Source organism: Dreissena polymorpha, chromosome 3 (genome assembly GCF_020536995.1).
Source record: "Dreissena polymorpha isolate Duluth1 chromosome 3, UMN_Dpol_1.0, whole genome shotgun sequence".
Lineage (NCBI taxonomy): Eukaryota > Metazoa > Mollusca > Bivalvia > Myida > Dreissenidae > Dreissena > Dreissena polymorpha.
In genome coordinates this window covers 110,085,120-110,101,156 of record NC_068357.1, presented here as the reverse complement: position 1 = coordinate 110,101,156, position 16,037 = coordinate 110,085,120, and the positions used below count along the sequence as shown (strand labels likewise).

At 35.6% G+C, this 16,037-nt stretch overlaps 1 protein-coding gene across 1 annotated transcript; it reads left to right on the top strand.

Moving 5' to 3' along the window:
• The first annotated feature begins 493 nt into the window (after window positions 1-493).
• LOC127872494 (NEDD4-binding protein 2-like) lies at window positions 494-15,288 on the top strand. The gene is made up of 7 exons (XM_052415823.1): window positions 494-512; window positions 4,628-4,770; window positions 8,231-8,413; window positions 9,121-9,188; window positions 10,153-10,253; window positions 10,882-10,990; window positions 11,469-15,288. The coding sequence occupies exons 1-7, from the start codon at window positions 494-496 to the stop codon at window positions 11,521-11,523; spliced, it is 678 nt and encodes a 225-aa protein (XP_052271783.1). The 3' UTR covers window positions 11,524-15,288.
• The last annotated feature ends 749 nt before the right edge of the window (window positions 15,289-16,037 follow it).

Sequence of the window (16,037 nt, the reverse complement as noted above, 5' to 3'; positions counted from 1 at the left end):
ATAATATTTATTAGATTAATGCCCCACTGTGATACCTGGCTTGTGATGCTAGGGTTTTATCACCTGACCCCAGAATGACAACCATGCAGTCCTTGGTCTTATATCTGGTTGTAATATATATATATGCATAGTAAACTCTTTCTTATGATTTTTAAAGGATATATGATTGGAAATCGGTTAATTTTGACTTACCTGTGGTACGGCAGACAGTTTTCAGACAGTTTTGACAAGCTCTCAGAAGCAAGTTAAGGAATTTTTAGCCAGTTGGGATGATCATAACTGATAATTTTGAAAAAACACAACAACAAGAACTGGTTTGCAATTCACAAACATCTTACATTGATTATACGAAAGGGACTGCATTTCATGGTATTTGTACATTTCAGGATGAGCTGTTGCGTATTGAAGGTGGAGAGCCCATGTTGGCTACGCGTCTCAAACTGGGAGAAACTGTTCAGCTTCTTCCCTGACATCGACAGAGAGTTCCTGGAGAATGTCTTCAGGGTCCACTGGTACGTGTGAAGTCTGAGTCTCAGGGAACAAAATGGATCTTGACTTTATTTTGAAAACCAATTAACCCTTTACTTCTTAGATATGTATTTTGACACATTTGTAGTCCTTAAGAAAAATATATTTAATTAAATACCTTTCTTACTAAATTCAAGTTTTAAAGGCTTCATCTCAATCCCTTAGATACTGACGAGCAGCAAACAGCATGAAACCTAATCAGACTGCGAATTACGCGCAGGCTGTTCTGGTTTTATGCTGGTTGCAAAAGCCATTTTCACTTTGCTTCTTTTGGGGGAAAGAGTTAAGCGTTGTTGTAGTAAATTGATTGAAATGACTGAAGCCTGCGAAACCTAAGGACTTTTTCCAGGGTAAACTTAACAATTGTAGACTTCAAAAATACATATGCACACAAGCTTACTCTTAAACTATTTTTATGTCCCCCACTATAGTAGTGGGAGACATTGTTTTTGCCCTGTCTGTTGGTCTGTTGGTTTGTTTGCGCCAACTTAAACATTTGCAATAACTTTTGCAATATTGAAGATAGCAACTTGATATTTGGCATGCATATGTATCTCATGGAGCTGCACATTTTGAAGTGGCGAAAGGTCAAGGTCATCCTTCAAGGTCAAAGGTCAAATATATAGGTCAAAATCGCTCATTTAATGTACACTTTTGCAATATTTCAATATTCAAGATAGCAACTTGATATTTGGCATGCTCATGGAGCTGCACATTTTGAGTGGTGAAAGGTCAAGGTCATCCTTCAAGGTCAAAGGTCAAATATATGGGTCAAAATCGCTCATTTTATGTACACTTTTGCAATCAACTTGATATTTGGGATGCATGTGTATCTCATGGAGCTGCACATTTTGAGTGGTGAAAGGTCAAGGTCATCCTTCAAGGTCAGAGGTCAAATATATGTGGCCAAAATCACTCATTTGATGAGTACTTTTGCAATATTGAAGATAGCAACTTGATATTTGGCATGCATATGTATCTCATGGAACTGAACATTTTGAGTGGTGGAAAGATCATGGTCATCCTTCAAGGTCAAATATATGGGTCAAAATTGCTCATGTAATGTCACTTCTGCAATATTGAAGCTAGCAATTTTATATTTGACATGCATGTGTATCTCATGGAGCTGCACATTTTGAGTGGTGAAGGGTCATGGTCATCCTCCAAGGTCAAACGTCATATACGGGGACATAGTGTTTCACAAACACATCTTGTTTAACTTTTGGATATCAGCTTAAAAAAGGGGGTTATTCAAAAAGGTCAATCGAAGTTTTATTTTTTTATAGTTCGCAATTTCTCGTTGTTGCTGTCTTAAGAGTTTTCTGTGTGTATAATTTTGTAATTTAAGTTGATTTTGTGTTGATCTTTTGCAGGTGACAGTTTATTTTAGGCGTTCAGGAGTTTTCTTTGGTTGTAGTTTGTTTCTTTGGGTTAATGAGAGTTTCAATAAGGTTGTGATGTTTAGTTATAATACCAAAAGTGTGTCTTTTAACTCTGGTACATGTACTATAGTGCAAAGTTTACATGACTATATAACTTTGTATAATTTAAGCTCTTACATGCCATGTTGTAGGCATTAATTGTGAATTAAATCAGCTGTGTAAACCTTGCTGTCAGATAATTGTATAATTAAGTCACTTTTATGGGATATTTCAGAGACTCAAATATGATTCTTTTGTTGACAAGAAAAAAATGAAATAAATGGTAAAAAATCTAATTTAAAATATTGTTCTTTGTTAAGTTTATGTTATAAATAATATTTATATGTACCTTTCAACAAATTTCTCACACTTAATAAACTTAATTAAGGGGTGTTGCTGCAGTTTTGCTGATTTTTTTCCATCTAATAACTTTTGCTCAAAATTTATATTTGAGTAATACATACTAATATTATATGAAAAATGAAATAAAAACATAGGGTCACCGGCCTTGTTTTGATTTTATTCACCATTATATGACATGTACTTTTTCATTAAAAACTGAAAAATCTCTAATTGCATAAAAATGATTAATAACCTATGGAATTGGCAACATGTAGACATTATATAAGCTAAGATATATCATATACCATTTTATTAAACCACAAACTACCAAAAAGATGGAGAACACAAGTTAAATTTTAAGAAATTTAATTTTTGTAATTTTTATGTCACCCAAAAATACGTCAATATTTTTACTATTTTAACCTCAAAAATGGAATTAAAAAAGTTCTATCTAATAACTTTTTGCGAAATTGCTCAAATATGTTCATCTACGTATTGTTATCATAAAACAAAAATAAAAAAGGGGGGGTCACCACACTTTTAACAGAGATTTTTTGTTTAACTAACTCTACCGTCTATGTCAAATTTCATAAAATACAGCAATAAGGCGAAACACAAGTACCGGTACATAGACTGTTAGAGATATGCATAAAACATTATTGATTGTTTACAATCTTAATTGGGATCACAACAGTTTACAAAAAAAAAACAAAAACAATACTAATTCAGTATTTAATCACAAACATAAGACCATACAGTATCAAACTCAACCTTAATCATCAATAACAGGGACTTGCTGTCAAATTTCGGCATGTTTTGAAGTTCGTGATAAAATGCTTTTAATTGATTAATGTAAACAACAGGACTTAAGAGCTCCAGGAAAAAAAAACAAGAATGAAATAAAAGAAAGAAAAAAAGTTAACTGCACCTGGGATCGAACCACTGAGTACCTATTATGAACCTACTCGGTCATTTATTTGTGATGATTCTGATAACAAAACTATTGGGTTGTGAGAATAGCATCGGTGTTGCTATAAATATATCCTCGGTTAAATAAACTGCCGCAACACCCCTTAATTGAGCGTTTGCAAATAGGATATTTTGCAATTATTGCTCTAAATGACTAAAACAGTGTTCAGCTGCAGTTGTACAACAACTACAATATCTCCTTCTGTCTGCTTATCAGACTTGCAATCTCCTGGATTCAAGTAGGTTTCAAGTTGATGCATCCTGCTAAGTGCAAAGACACTTAATCATTTAAGTACTTGGTTCATCTCTCTTCAATGCCAACTTCATTAATTTCCTGGGGACAGTTTTAACACAGCTGCTAGGGAAATCTTGACCTAAGTTATACATTAGGCACTTGCACGATTATGATAAAAATACTAACGTCTTTAAATTTTTATGCGCCGCGGCTTGAATGATCGGGGGGTATATAATTTTTGGCCTGTCTGTCTATCATTGTATGTGTCTGTCTGTCTGTCTGTCTGTCTGTCTGTCTGTCTGTCTGTCTGTCTGTCTGTCTGTCTGTCTGTCTGTCTGTCTCTGTCTGTCTGTCTGTCTGTCTGTCTGTCTGTCTGTCTGTCTGTCTGTCTGTCTGTCTGTCTGTCTGTCTGTCACAAACTTTAACCTTGGTTAAACTTTTGCAATAACTTTTGTAATATTGAAGATATCAACTTGATATTTGGCATGCATGTGTATCTCATGGAGCTGCACATTTTGAGTGGTGAAAGGTCAAGGAAATCCTTTAAGGTCAAAGGTCAAAAAAAATCAAAGCGGCGCATTAGGGGGCATTGTGTTTCTGACAAACACATCTTTTGTTAACCGTGTTTTGTTTTTAAAAAAGGTCTTGAATACAAACCAGCCAAGTGTTACATGGATTTAAGAAATGGTTTTTCTCAACTTACATTGTAAATCTAGCTAACCTTTCCTAATTTACATTGTGAATCTAGTTGATACTGGCTTATGTTTTCAGTTTCAACCTTAGTGAGATCATTGACCATACTGCCCCTTGCTTTCAGTTTCATCCACAGTGAGACCATTGACCATAATGTCCTATGTTTTTAGTTTCATCCTCAGTGACTCCATTCTGCCATATGTTTTCAGTTTCAACCTCAGTGACACCGTTGACCATACTTTCCAATGTTTTCAGTTTCAACCTCAGTGAGATCATTGACCATACTGCCCTATGTTTTCAGTTTCAACCTCAGTGACACCGTTGACCATACTTTCCAATGTTTTCAGTTTCAACCTCAGTGAGATCATTGACCATACTGCCCTATGTTTTCAGTTTCAACCTCAGTGACACCATTGGCCATACTGTCCTATGTTTTCAGTTTCAACCTCAGTGAGGACCATTGAGTCCATCAAGCACAGCCGAGGTGAGCATGTGACCCAGCCCTCCAGTCAGCCCCATGGGGACTGGGAGAGTGAACAGAGACTGATAGAGCGCACCAAGAGGCAGAGCATGCAGGACATGGTGGGTAGACTTTTGAGCTGCTATTTCAGACAACCTATAGATTCCCCCACCTACCAGATAATGGAATTGAAGGTATATATTTTAGCTCACCTGAGCACAAAGTGTTCTAGATGAGCTTTTGGAATCACCTCATGTCTGGCAGTGTTCAGATAGCAGTGTGCGATGTATGTGGGGTGTGTTGTTAACTTTGCTAGTTATCAATCTAGAGGCCACATTTTTCATCCAATATTGATGAATCCGGGTCAAAATATTAACTGGACAATATCAAGGTCAAGCTCAAATCTGGGTCACATGCGTCCAAAACTTAGTGACCAGGTCAGATCTTAGAATAAATCTTGTAACCACTCTAGTGGCCACATTTATAATAATCTTAATTAAACATTGTCGGAATGTTTATCTTTAAATTTTCTAGGCTGATCGCTAGACTGTTTCTCACAAGAGTTCAGTTTACTTGTGTGTGTTATGTGTATGTTGTTGATAGTTGGAAGTTTGTTATGCCCCCTTTTGGAGAAGGCAGTATAAAGCAGTTGCATTGTGCATCTGTCCCTCTTTACAAAGTTTCATGTCTCAGCCATAACTTTGCTGTACATTGATGGATTATACTTTAACCTGACACAATACCTCTTCAGGTGACAAGTAGCTTATAATAGTTGTCTCCCTATTTGAAAGGATGGAGGTCACACTTTTTATGCCCCCTTTTGAAGAAAAGGGGGCATATAGTGATCGGACTGTCCCTCTGTGTGTCTGTCCGTCTTTCCGTCACACTTTGTGTTTAGGTTTCGAAAATGCTCATAACTTCTATGTCCCTTGAGATATAACCTTCATATTTGGTATGCATGTGTATATGGACAATGCCTTTCCATACGCACATTTTTTTTACCCCTATGACCTTTGCCTTGAAGTTAGGGTCTGCGTTTAGGTTTCGAAATCTGCGTTTAGGTTTTGAAAAATGCTCATAACTTCTATGTCCCTTGATATAAAGCCTTCATATTTGGTATGCATGTGTATATGGACAAGGCCTTTCAATGTGCACAAAAAATTTGACCCCTGTGACCTTGACCTTGAATTTAGGGTCCGCGTTTAGGTTTCAAATTCTGTGTTTAAGTTTCGAAAAATGCTCATAACTACTATGTCCCTTGAGATATAACCTTCATATTTGGTATGCATGGTTATATGGACAAGGCCTTTCCAAACGCACAAAAATTTTGATCCCTGTGACCTTGACCTTGAACTTAGGGTCCGCGTTTAGGTTTCGAAATTTCTGCGTTTAGGCTTCGAAAAATGCTATAACTTCTATCAAAGCGTTTATAGGGGGCATATGTCATGCTATGGTGACAGCTCTTGTTTCTTTTTTTTTTAAAGTTCAAAGATCATATTTTGCCATAAAACAACTTGTTCAGGCTGTAACATTGTCATTCATTATGCTTTTTAGTGAGGCTGTTTTCGGAGAAAACCCGAGGTATTGTCATAGCCTGTCGCTGCTGACGTCCGCCAGCGTCGTGCTAAAACCTTTACATTGGCTCTAAAATCTAAGTGCTTCCACCTACGACTTTGAAACTTCATATGTAGATGCACCTTGATGAGTTCTACACGCCACACCCATTTTGGGTCACTAGGTCAAAGGTCAAGGTCACTGTGACCTTAAAAAAAAAATGTGACAAGCTTTCGCAGCCGAGCGTGGCACCCGTTATGCAGTACTCTTGTTTAAGATAACTTACCACAAATGACAACCAAGAGGGGGCAGCATTTAATGCTTAGCAAACGTCCCCCTACCTCAAAGGTCAAGGTCACACTTATGGGTCAAGTCAAATTTTGCCATATTACCGCTTGAAAAATCTTGTTTGAGCCATATCTTTTCCATATATTGGATACATTTTGAATAACCTGACACAAATAATATTCATACTAATAAATAGGTCAAACATCAAGGTCTTCAGATATCAATTTTGGAAAGAAAGCAGCTTATTCAGAATGTAATTTTATCTTTCATAACGCTATTTTAAGAATTTTTAACTTATCACTATTGCCAATCACAAGGACATGGCATTTTGTATGTAAAATCTTTCTACCTCAGACAAGGGTCACATTTAGAGGTCAAAGGTCAAAATTGATGATACAACAGCTTGTCAAGACTGTAACGTTTTCATTTATCATTCAATTTAACACAACCTCCATTAAATGAGGAGACTGAGTGCCCATAGTATCACTTGTTTTATTACCTCAAAGGCAAATGTCACACTTAAAGGTCAAAAGTCAAATTGTGATTGACATAAAATAGTTTTGGGAAAAAGTGGAATGTGGGGGCTTCTATGCAGCTGCTCTATGAATACATAATATCTTGTGAAATTATTTCTATTCTATTGTTCTTCTACTAAGTCTGTGCCATCTATCAGTTGAAGTCTTCATCAATTGGTGGTCAGTGAACTTTAACGAGCACTTAAGTGCCATCATGGCCTTCCTGTTTCGTTAGTTATCAGTATTCAGACAGATTTATAATATAATTTAAACATTGATGCTGTAAATAGGCGCATATGAGACTATGTTAGGGAAATTTAAGAATAAATAAACTCCACAACATTTCATTTTAATTTCCACATGCATAACATGATAATTGAATATAAACATTCACATCCATTTTGTTTGCTTTATAAATGCATTTTTTTAAACAAGTTAAACACTAAGTAATTTCCACAAAATGAATGTTGAACAAAATTCTAAATGAATGAGAGATAAGGAAAAGCAAAATGAATCCAAATATGTGCATTTTGTTGCAAACATATTTAATCATTGACAACAAAAAAAAATTTTTTACTCATCTTTATACATGTACAAAGAAATCTTATTGGAGTTGAAACAAGAGTTCACATATTGGCTTGATAGGTTCAAGTTAGCGTTTAATTTAACAAAAAAATCAAAAACACTTTTGTTAATTTTGAGAGCTTGTAAATTTCATTTGAAAACAATTTGCATTCGTGAAATGTATATGTTTTCTTGTTTAACTCTTTCATTGCGGGAACCGAATTTTGAAGGTCTGTGCAAACAGTTTGGATCCAGATGAGACGCCATAGAACGTGGCGTCTCATCAGGATCCAAACTGTTTGCTATTCTGATAGTATTCTTTGAAAAAAAATCGAAGAAAATGCTAATTTAAGAAATTTAGCAGACAACATTTTAGCAGACAACAAATTTCCCAGCATGCAAAGGGTTAAAATGAGCAACACTCGGGAAAATGGGGTTTAAAGCATGTGAGTAAAGTGTCGTCCCAGGGACTACCTTTTCCGCTCAGACTGGATTTTTCTTTAGATGAGACCTCCTTTAAATAAAAATCCATAAAAGGGGATAGTGTTGTCCCTGATTAGCCTGTGTGGACTGCGCAGGCTAGTCTGAGATGACACTTTACGCCCATGCATAAACCCAGTTTTTCCAGAGCATGGTTCACCTATTTTTTCCCCGTCCACAGCTGGATGCATACATCTACCACCCTGTGGTGAGCAAGGACTACCAGGACGGCGCAGCACCAGAGTACGAGGACTACAGAGGGGAGGCCACTCTACACCACCGCCTCCGCCACGAGTGCTTCCAGAAGGCCCAGGAGGCGCACAGGCGTGGCCTCAAACAGGTCGCAGCGTTCTACTCACAGCAGGTGTGTATTGGGTGATAAGCTTTCCTCACTTTGGGACATATTTAACAAACTTGAATGGCCAGAAAGTAAAGATTACAGTTAGACTGTAGATTAGAGTTAGACTGCGTCCCTATACGGACCTTTACTCTACATATTGTGAAGGCATATGGACGAAGGCCCACAGTTGGCAATCTGTTTATGATATTTTTTATTTTATATGTCATGTATTAATTTCTATACTCTTTAGAGCAAAACAAATTTACAAAAAGATAATTTTTTGAAAATGAATAACAGGAGCACCCCTGATTTGGAAATTCAGGCACAGCGGTGCCCTTGTGCTTAAAGGGCCTGAACAAAGGCTTGAAAGAGCTTGTACTGTTAATATTTAGGGGGCCGGTCATAATAAGTACAACCTCAACTGCAATTCATGTTTATATACTACATTTGTGTACACTTGTTTTATCTGCAAAAATTTTGAAAAATGAATTTTGATGCAGTAACTTGCACATAGTAATATCTTGTAATGCCATTTAAACAATATATGTTAGATTTGCTATCCTGCTGATAAAAAGGCTAAATTGCTTGTGCTGTAAAAATTGAAAACAAATCAATGGCTTTAGTGTTGATGGTGAATATAAATTTAGATTTAATACTACAGCATGATTAAAAATAGCGTTCTAAGAATAGACCAGTTTCAGAAATAAATTTTATAATTTTTTGTGTTGCAGGGCCATCAACACACTCAAAGGATTAAAGAAGCAAACATGAGGGCATCGGAACACATCTTGGCTGAAAGGTGACCTTATATTTTTGTAGTCAACTTTAACTGTTGTGTTGTTGAAAATATGTGTGTTCGATGATGTATATGCAAAACAGACTAAGGGAGTTAAGTCGCAGTTCACACCAAAATACTCAGGGCATTGTCTCCATGAAGCTGGTTAAATTAATTTGCAAATGAAAGTATGTCAGAAATGTTATTGAAAGTTGTTTTACATGTTCAATATGAAAACAATAACTGTTTGCTAAAAAAAAATTGCAGTGCTGATTTTGGTTATTGTGACTTTAGGCACATATTTCTTGTTTAGCTAGAGTGAAATTAAACATGCATTACTTTGGTTTTACGTCTAAGTCAAACTTGTGACAGTTACAGCGTGGTTTGAGGGCGGTCTTGCAAATAAGAGTTTTGGCGCGTTCTCATTATCTTTCATCTGCTACCAAGTAATCTTTCTTCCCATGAAATTTTCTAAAAAGGGTCTGTATAAGCTGTGTTTTGGGTAAACTGGGCTCTACGCATGTGCGTTAAGTGTCGTCCCATATTAGCCTGTGCAGTATGCTCAGGCTTATCTGGGACAACACGTTTTACCTACACCGGATTTTACACTTAGAAGTGGAAAGTGTTGTCACTGATATGCCTATGTGAAGGCTAACCTGGGACAATCCTTTAACACTTTGCATGCTGGGAAATTTGTCGTCTGCTAAAATGTTGTCTGCTGAATTTCTAAAATTAGCATTTTCTTCGATTTTTTTCTAGGAATACTATCAGAATAGCAAACAGTTTGGATCCTGATGAGACACCACGTTTTGTGGCGTCTCATCTGGATCCAAACTGTTTGCCGAGGCCTTCGAAATTTGATTCCCGCACTGAGAGAGTTAGGCACATGCATTAAGGCCAGTTTTTCCAGATAGCGGTTCATATAGGCTTATTGCTTATAGTACAGCTTAAATAAACAGGTTGCAGCTAGGGTATGGCTGTGTTTCAGGCGGGAGCTTCTAGATGAGCACAATACTCTGGACCTTCATGGTCTCCATATAGACGAGGCATTGGTGGCCCTGGAACGCATCATCACACAGAAAATAAGTGGTATGTCACCTAAATGTTGTGTGATAGAAACTGGTTTTTGTCACCTAGGTCAGAAACTGCTTAATTGCATAGAAACAAAGTTGTATGCAATCTTATTTTTCTAGTTCTAGAAACAGTGTGATATGTTCCCTTAGTTTTCATGGTATATAAAAATTGCAAACATATAGAAATATACAAATTTATTGAGTGTATTACAAAATGTTTTAATGATACCTTACATTTACATGAATGGCTCGAAATGAAATCTTGAAATGCAAAATAGGAAACACAATTATTAAAAGAGGCTGTAATGTTTTGATCAGTAGGGCAGAAGATAGTTTGGCGGAACAAATGCTGTGGTCTATCTTTATGATCCATAATACAGTTTTAGTTAGTTACACTTTGAACACAGTTTCAGTCCAATGTTTTTTCAACATTTTGTAGACAATTTCTAGGGGCCATGGCATAGTAGAACCTTTCTTACTTGCATCCCAGTTAAGGTTTAAACAAATAAAATGGTTGAGCTGACTAATTTGTGTTGTTGATCTATTTTTAATTAGACATTGTATATTTAAATCGGAAGACTTTCCACCATGTTATGACAAGGTTATTAGCAATTTTGCAGTGCCACTTGTTTTTTATGACATAGAGAGACGTAAACACCTGATAGTGATCACCGGGCGGGGGGCTCACAGCCGAGGGGGCGTGGCGAGGCTGAGACCTGCCGTCCTGCAGTACCTGAAGAAGCAACAGTACAGGTAGGACTGCATCTGCATTCTGGGAAAACTGGGCTTAATACATGTGCATAACATGTTCTCTCAGATTAGCCTGTGCGGTCCCCATAGATATATCAGGGACGACACTGTCCGCTTTTTATGGAAATTTTTGCTAATAAAAAAGAATCCAGTCTTGGCAGAAAGTGAAGTCCCTGATAAGCCTGTGCTTCCTGCATGGGCTAATCTGGGACAACACTTTACGTACATGAATTAAGCCGGGTTTTCTCAGTACAAGGCTCAAATATTCAAGTGAAAGTCTTCAATAAAGTTGAGCGTGAGGGCAATTTTAGATCAAACTTTCTACATGAAATCTTATGTATTGTGTTTACAAAAGGGTAATATATACTGAAACATTCATTTACTTTTGCTATAAGCATGTATGTAAAGGGTTACAACAAAGTTCATGAAAACTTTATTTTCTTCTATGTTACTTACCCCGGGATCTGTGCTCTATTTGTAGCTATAGTGAAGAGCAGACAGGCGTGCTGAAGGTATCATTGAAAAATGCAGCGTAAGATTGGGTCAGGTCATTTAGTATCTACGCCATCTCATTGAAGTATGCAGAGTATTGCTCGCAGTGGTTCTGTAGCAATAAGCCATCTGGAATGGTCTTGTCTTATCTACAACTACACATGTCATTTTGTTTGAAATGTGTAGGTTCGATCTTTCATGCTGGTTACAGTGTAAAGGTGCGATCTTAAAGTGTGTAGTTACAATATTTCCTGTATTTTTTTTACTAAACAGATTTTAATAAGTCTTGAAAGTTTGCTCAAAATGAATAAGAAAGTACTAATGTGTAGATTTTTTTCATCTTTCATCAGTTTTATGTTGCAATAACCAACTGTCAAGTCAATGAAATTGCAAATATCAGGTTCAATATTAAAGGACAACAACTATATGATAATTAAAAAGATATTTTTTTGTTTTTAATGGCAATATTGGTCCTATATTTGTATATTTTAAGTACAACTACACCTTTGTAAACTTTATTAGTTGCAATTCGCCTCTATGAGTGTACAAGATGTTGTGGTCCAAAATGTGGACAGGGTAGTTCCTGACCAGACTGCGTGAATGCTCAGTCTGGCCTGGAGCTAAGCTAGGCTATTTTGCTTGACCTACTTTTGGTTGACACCGCTTACATGAGTTGTATATAACATTTTTTAATATACTTAGATGATTGGTATTGGATTTGTATATATATGTGTACGTTTTATATTTTATAATGAAAATTGATTCTGTAATTGTTAACAATGTATGTTTTTAATACTCTTCAGCATGAATTAATTGTCTCATTTCAGAACTCATTGTCATCTCATTAAAGCGAGTATGTACGATTTTTATATGTGTTAAATTGTAATATATTGATAAAAATATGTTACAATAACACAAAAAAGGCAAGCAAAATTATACATTGACGACGAATGTCATAAAATGCAGCAAAGACAAATTAGCGCATTGCATTATTGAAGATAGGAACTTCATATTTGGCATGCATGTGTATCTCACGGAGCTGCACATTGTGAATGGTGAAAGGTCAAGGTCATCTTTAAAGGTCAAAGGTCAAATATCATTGTATTTTTCTTTCCAAAAACTTTAACCTTCGTTAAAGTTTGGTCATAACCTTTTTAATATTGAAGATAGCAACTTGATATTTGGCATGCATGTGTATAACATGGAGCTGCACGTTTTGAGTGGTGAAAGGTCAAGGTCATCCTTCAAGGTCAAAGGTCAAATTTATGGCTTCAAAGTGGAGCAATAGGGGGCATTGTGTTTCTGACAAACACATCTCTTGTTTAAAATTTATATTGAAATATATGTATAATAAGTTTTTTACACATTTTATATAAATTCATAAATATTTTACAAAATCGTCATACTGGCTTTAACATTAAATTATATTTGATACTCTATGCAATAGCTGAATAGAATATATTTTTTAGATGAATTCATATTCAATTCATTGACTCGGCTGCATATAGCTAGAAACTGTGTTTTTTTTTAAATTAAGTTAAAATATAGACAGATATAAAAATCTAGATAGTAACTAGGCATATTGCCTTTCTAGTTATATACTAGCGATCTCAGAATTCTCTTAGGTGTCTTAGATGCATAATTTATGAACTTCAAACGACCTTGAGCAGAGGTGAAGTAAATAAATAGTTGTATATTTGTATGTATATATAACCATTATGCACATTGAAACAATGAATTTAACATAAAATATTTAAAAATGTTCAATGTTTACCAAATTTTAATAAATTTGTACTGTGATTATTATGACAAATTTCAATATTTTCCTCACTTACAGATATACTAATGTAATGATTATTATTAATTGTTTATTGTTCTTTTACATTTACATCTCTGAAGTGCTTATACTATGTTTGTAAATATGATTGTTACAATTTTATTTGAATGTCGTTTTTAAACGAAATGTACTTGCAATTTTGCTGTTGTTACTCCGTTTTTCTCAATAAAATTAATGCATGTAGTTACATTGTTTCATTTGAGTATGGTTATCTTGTTGGAAGGTAAATCAAAATTAGTCGTGCTCTGTGAAAAAGGGGTTTACTGCATGTGCGTAAAGTGTCGTCCCAGATTAGCCTGTGCAGTCCACACAGGCTAATCAGGGACAACACTTTCTGCCTATACTTCATTATGCTCCCCCAAAAAATTTGGAGGGGAGCATATAGTCGCTGCTTCGTCTGTCCGTCCGTGTGTCCGTCCGTGCACAATTTTTGTCCGGGCTATTTCTCAGCAATTAATGACCGCAAATCAATGAAACTTGATGGGAAGCTTCACTACCAAGAGGAGATGTGCATATTATCAGCCGGTTCTGGTCGGATGATTTTTCACAGAGTTATGGCCCTTTGATATTTTCCATTAACTGTACATATAGTGCAATTCTTGTCCGGGCTATTTCTAAGCAACTAATGAACAGAATTCAATGAAACTTTATGGGAAGCTTCACTACCAAGAGGAGATGTGCATATTATCAGCAGGTTTTGGTCGGATGATTTTTCACAGAGTTATGGCCCTTTGAAATTTTCTATAAAAAAATTATTGTCCCCCCAACTACTGTGCCGTCAAGACGTTTCCTTTTATCTGAATATATAGTGCAATATTGTGACAAAAAAACCTTTGGGGAGCTTCACCCGTCTGCGACAGTTTCTTGTTTATTCTAAGAAGAGACTTTCTTTAAATGTAAATTATCATAAAAGCGGAAAGTGTCGTCCCTGATTAGCCTGTGTGGACTGCACAGGCTAATCTGGGATGTCACTTTACACACATGCATTAAAGCCTTTTTCACAGAGCACGGCCTAAATGTATATTTGTTACGTGGTATATGTGAGTCAGGTTAAGATTGACTGCTAATCATTAATCAGTGATGTTGCTGTATATAATGTATGTAATATTGTTGACATTTTGTTTGAATATATATCTTTTATTTTGTTTGTTATTACAGTATTCTATACATTTAAAATGCATTCATTTTAACAGTGTACAAGTGAGTTATACAGAACACACAAAGCAGGGTTACTCATTGATTTGGGCACTAAATCAAAATATGATACCTTTAAATAATAATACTGAAGATCCATTCACTGTTAACAGTTACATTTTTTGAATTGTGTAATTATTTATGTATTTATGTATACATTTGCATCATTGGTGATAGGAAATATTAAGAAATGTGTATTCATACAGTTTCCACATTAATCATTAAGCATGAATTCATTTGAATAGACAAGTACATCTTTTCATATGTTATTTCAATACATGTAAATATGCTTATCTTTTTTCTGATATTTGCCCTGTAGGACTTACCGGTATGATTGACTGGTATTCTTATGTGCCCACATGAAATGTGTACTCACCTTAAAAAAATCACTAATTATGGTTTGAAAATCAAAATAACATTTTCCTACTTCAATAACATCAATTTATAATATTTGTATATGATGTTTTTTTTTTATTATTATGGTCTGGTAATTTCCTTAATGTCCCACAGTGCATGATAAAAAATTCCTGAACATGACAGTAAATACAATTATTTTGACAAAATAATGATTTTTATGTATTCGATTTAATTTTTATTTCATGGAAAAAGATGTGCAGTAAGTTCCTGTTTGCATACATGTGTCAGTGAACAATCAATATTCTAAAGCAGATGTGACATTTTGCATTTTCAAGAATGAATTATGAAAGTACACGAGCAACCATTGGTGCGAACATTTTTACATCACCTTGTTGCTAGTTTACATTGTGAACCCGGGGGGGGGGGTGTGCCGATTTTATGGGGTGTGTTTTTCGACTAAAATTATAGATATGGGAATGGTTTTGAGCATCTAAGTATAGATATGGGTATTGAAATCAGAAATTTGCTTGTATACAAATGCATATAGATTTGAAAGTATCAGTATCAAATTGGGTATGATAAATGTCATTCTTGTATATAAATGGGTATCAAAAAGTAAGTTTCAGTAGCGGGAAAGATATAATAGCAAATTCAATAAGTAGACTGTATTGATATGAAAGAGATTGAAATTCTAGTATGAAATGTGTCCACTTTATAAAATTCTAGTATTTAAATGGGTCCAGTTTATCAAACTTCTTGTATTGAAATGGGTCCACTTTCTCAATGGGTATGCTTTCAAAAATCTTGTATCAAAATGGGTCTACTTTATCAGAGTCCCGGTATAAAAATGGGTCACATTTCGGAAGTCTCAGCGGGACACCCCTACCCTAAAAGTTGGCAAATTACCCCCCCCCCCCCCTCGGGATTGTGAACGTAAAATTGCGAGTACAATATCAGGTTTTCCTAAATGCTTATTTAAGAACAAAGACAAAAGATGATGTCAATTTAACATTTTAAAAAGTTTTCACGCCATTTAAGAATTTTACAAGAACAAAGCACTCCCTTGATGGATTAGGCTTTAGATGAATTGGGCTTGCCTGATGGCATCTTTATGTCCCCACCATTACAGTGGGGGGGCATATTGTTTTTGCCCTGTCTGATGGTCTATGT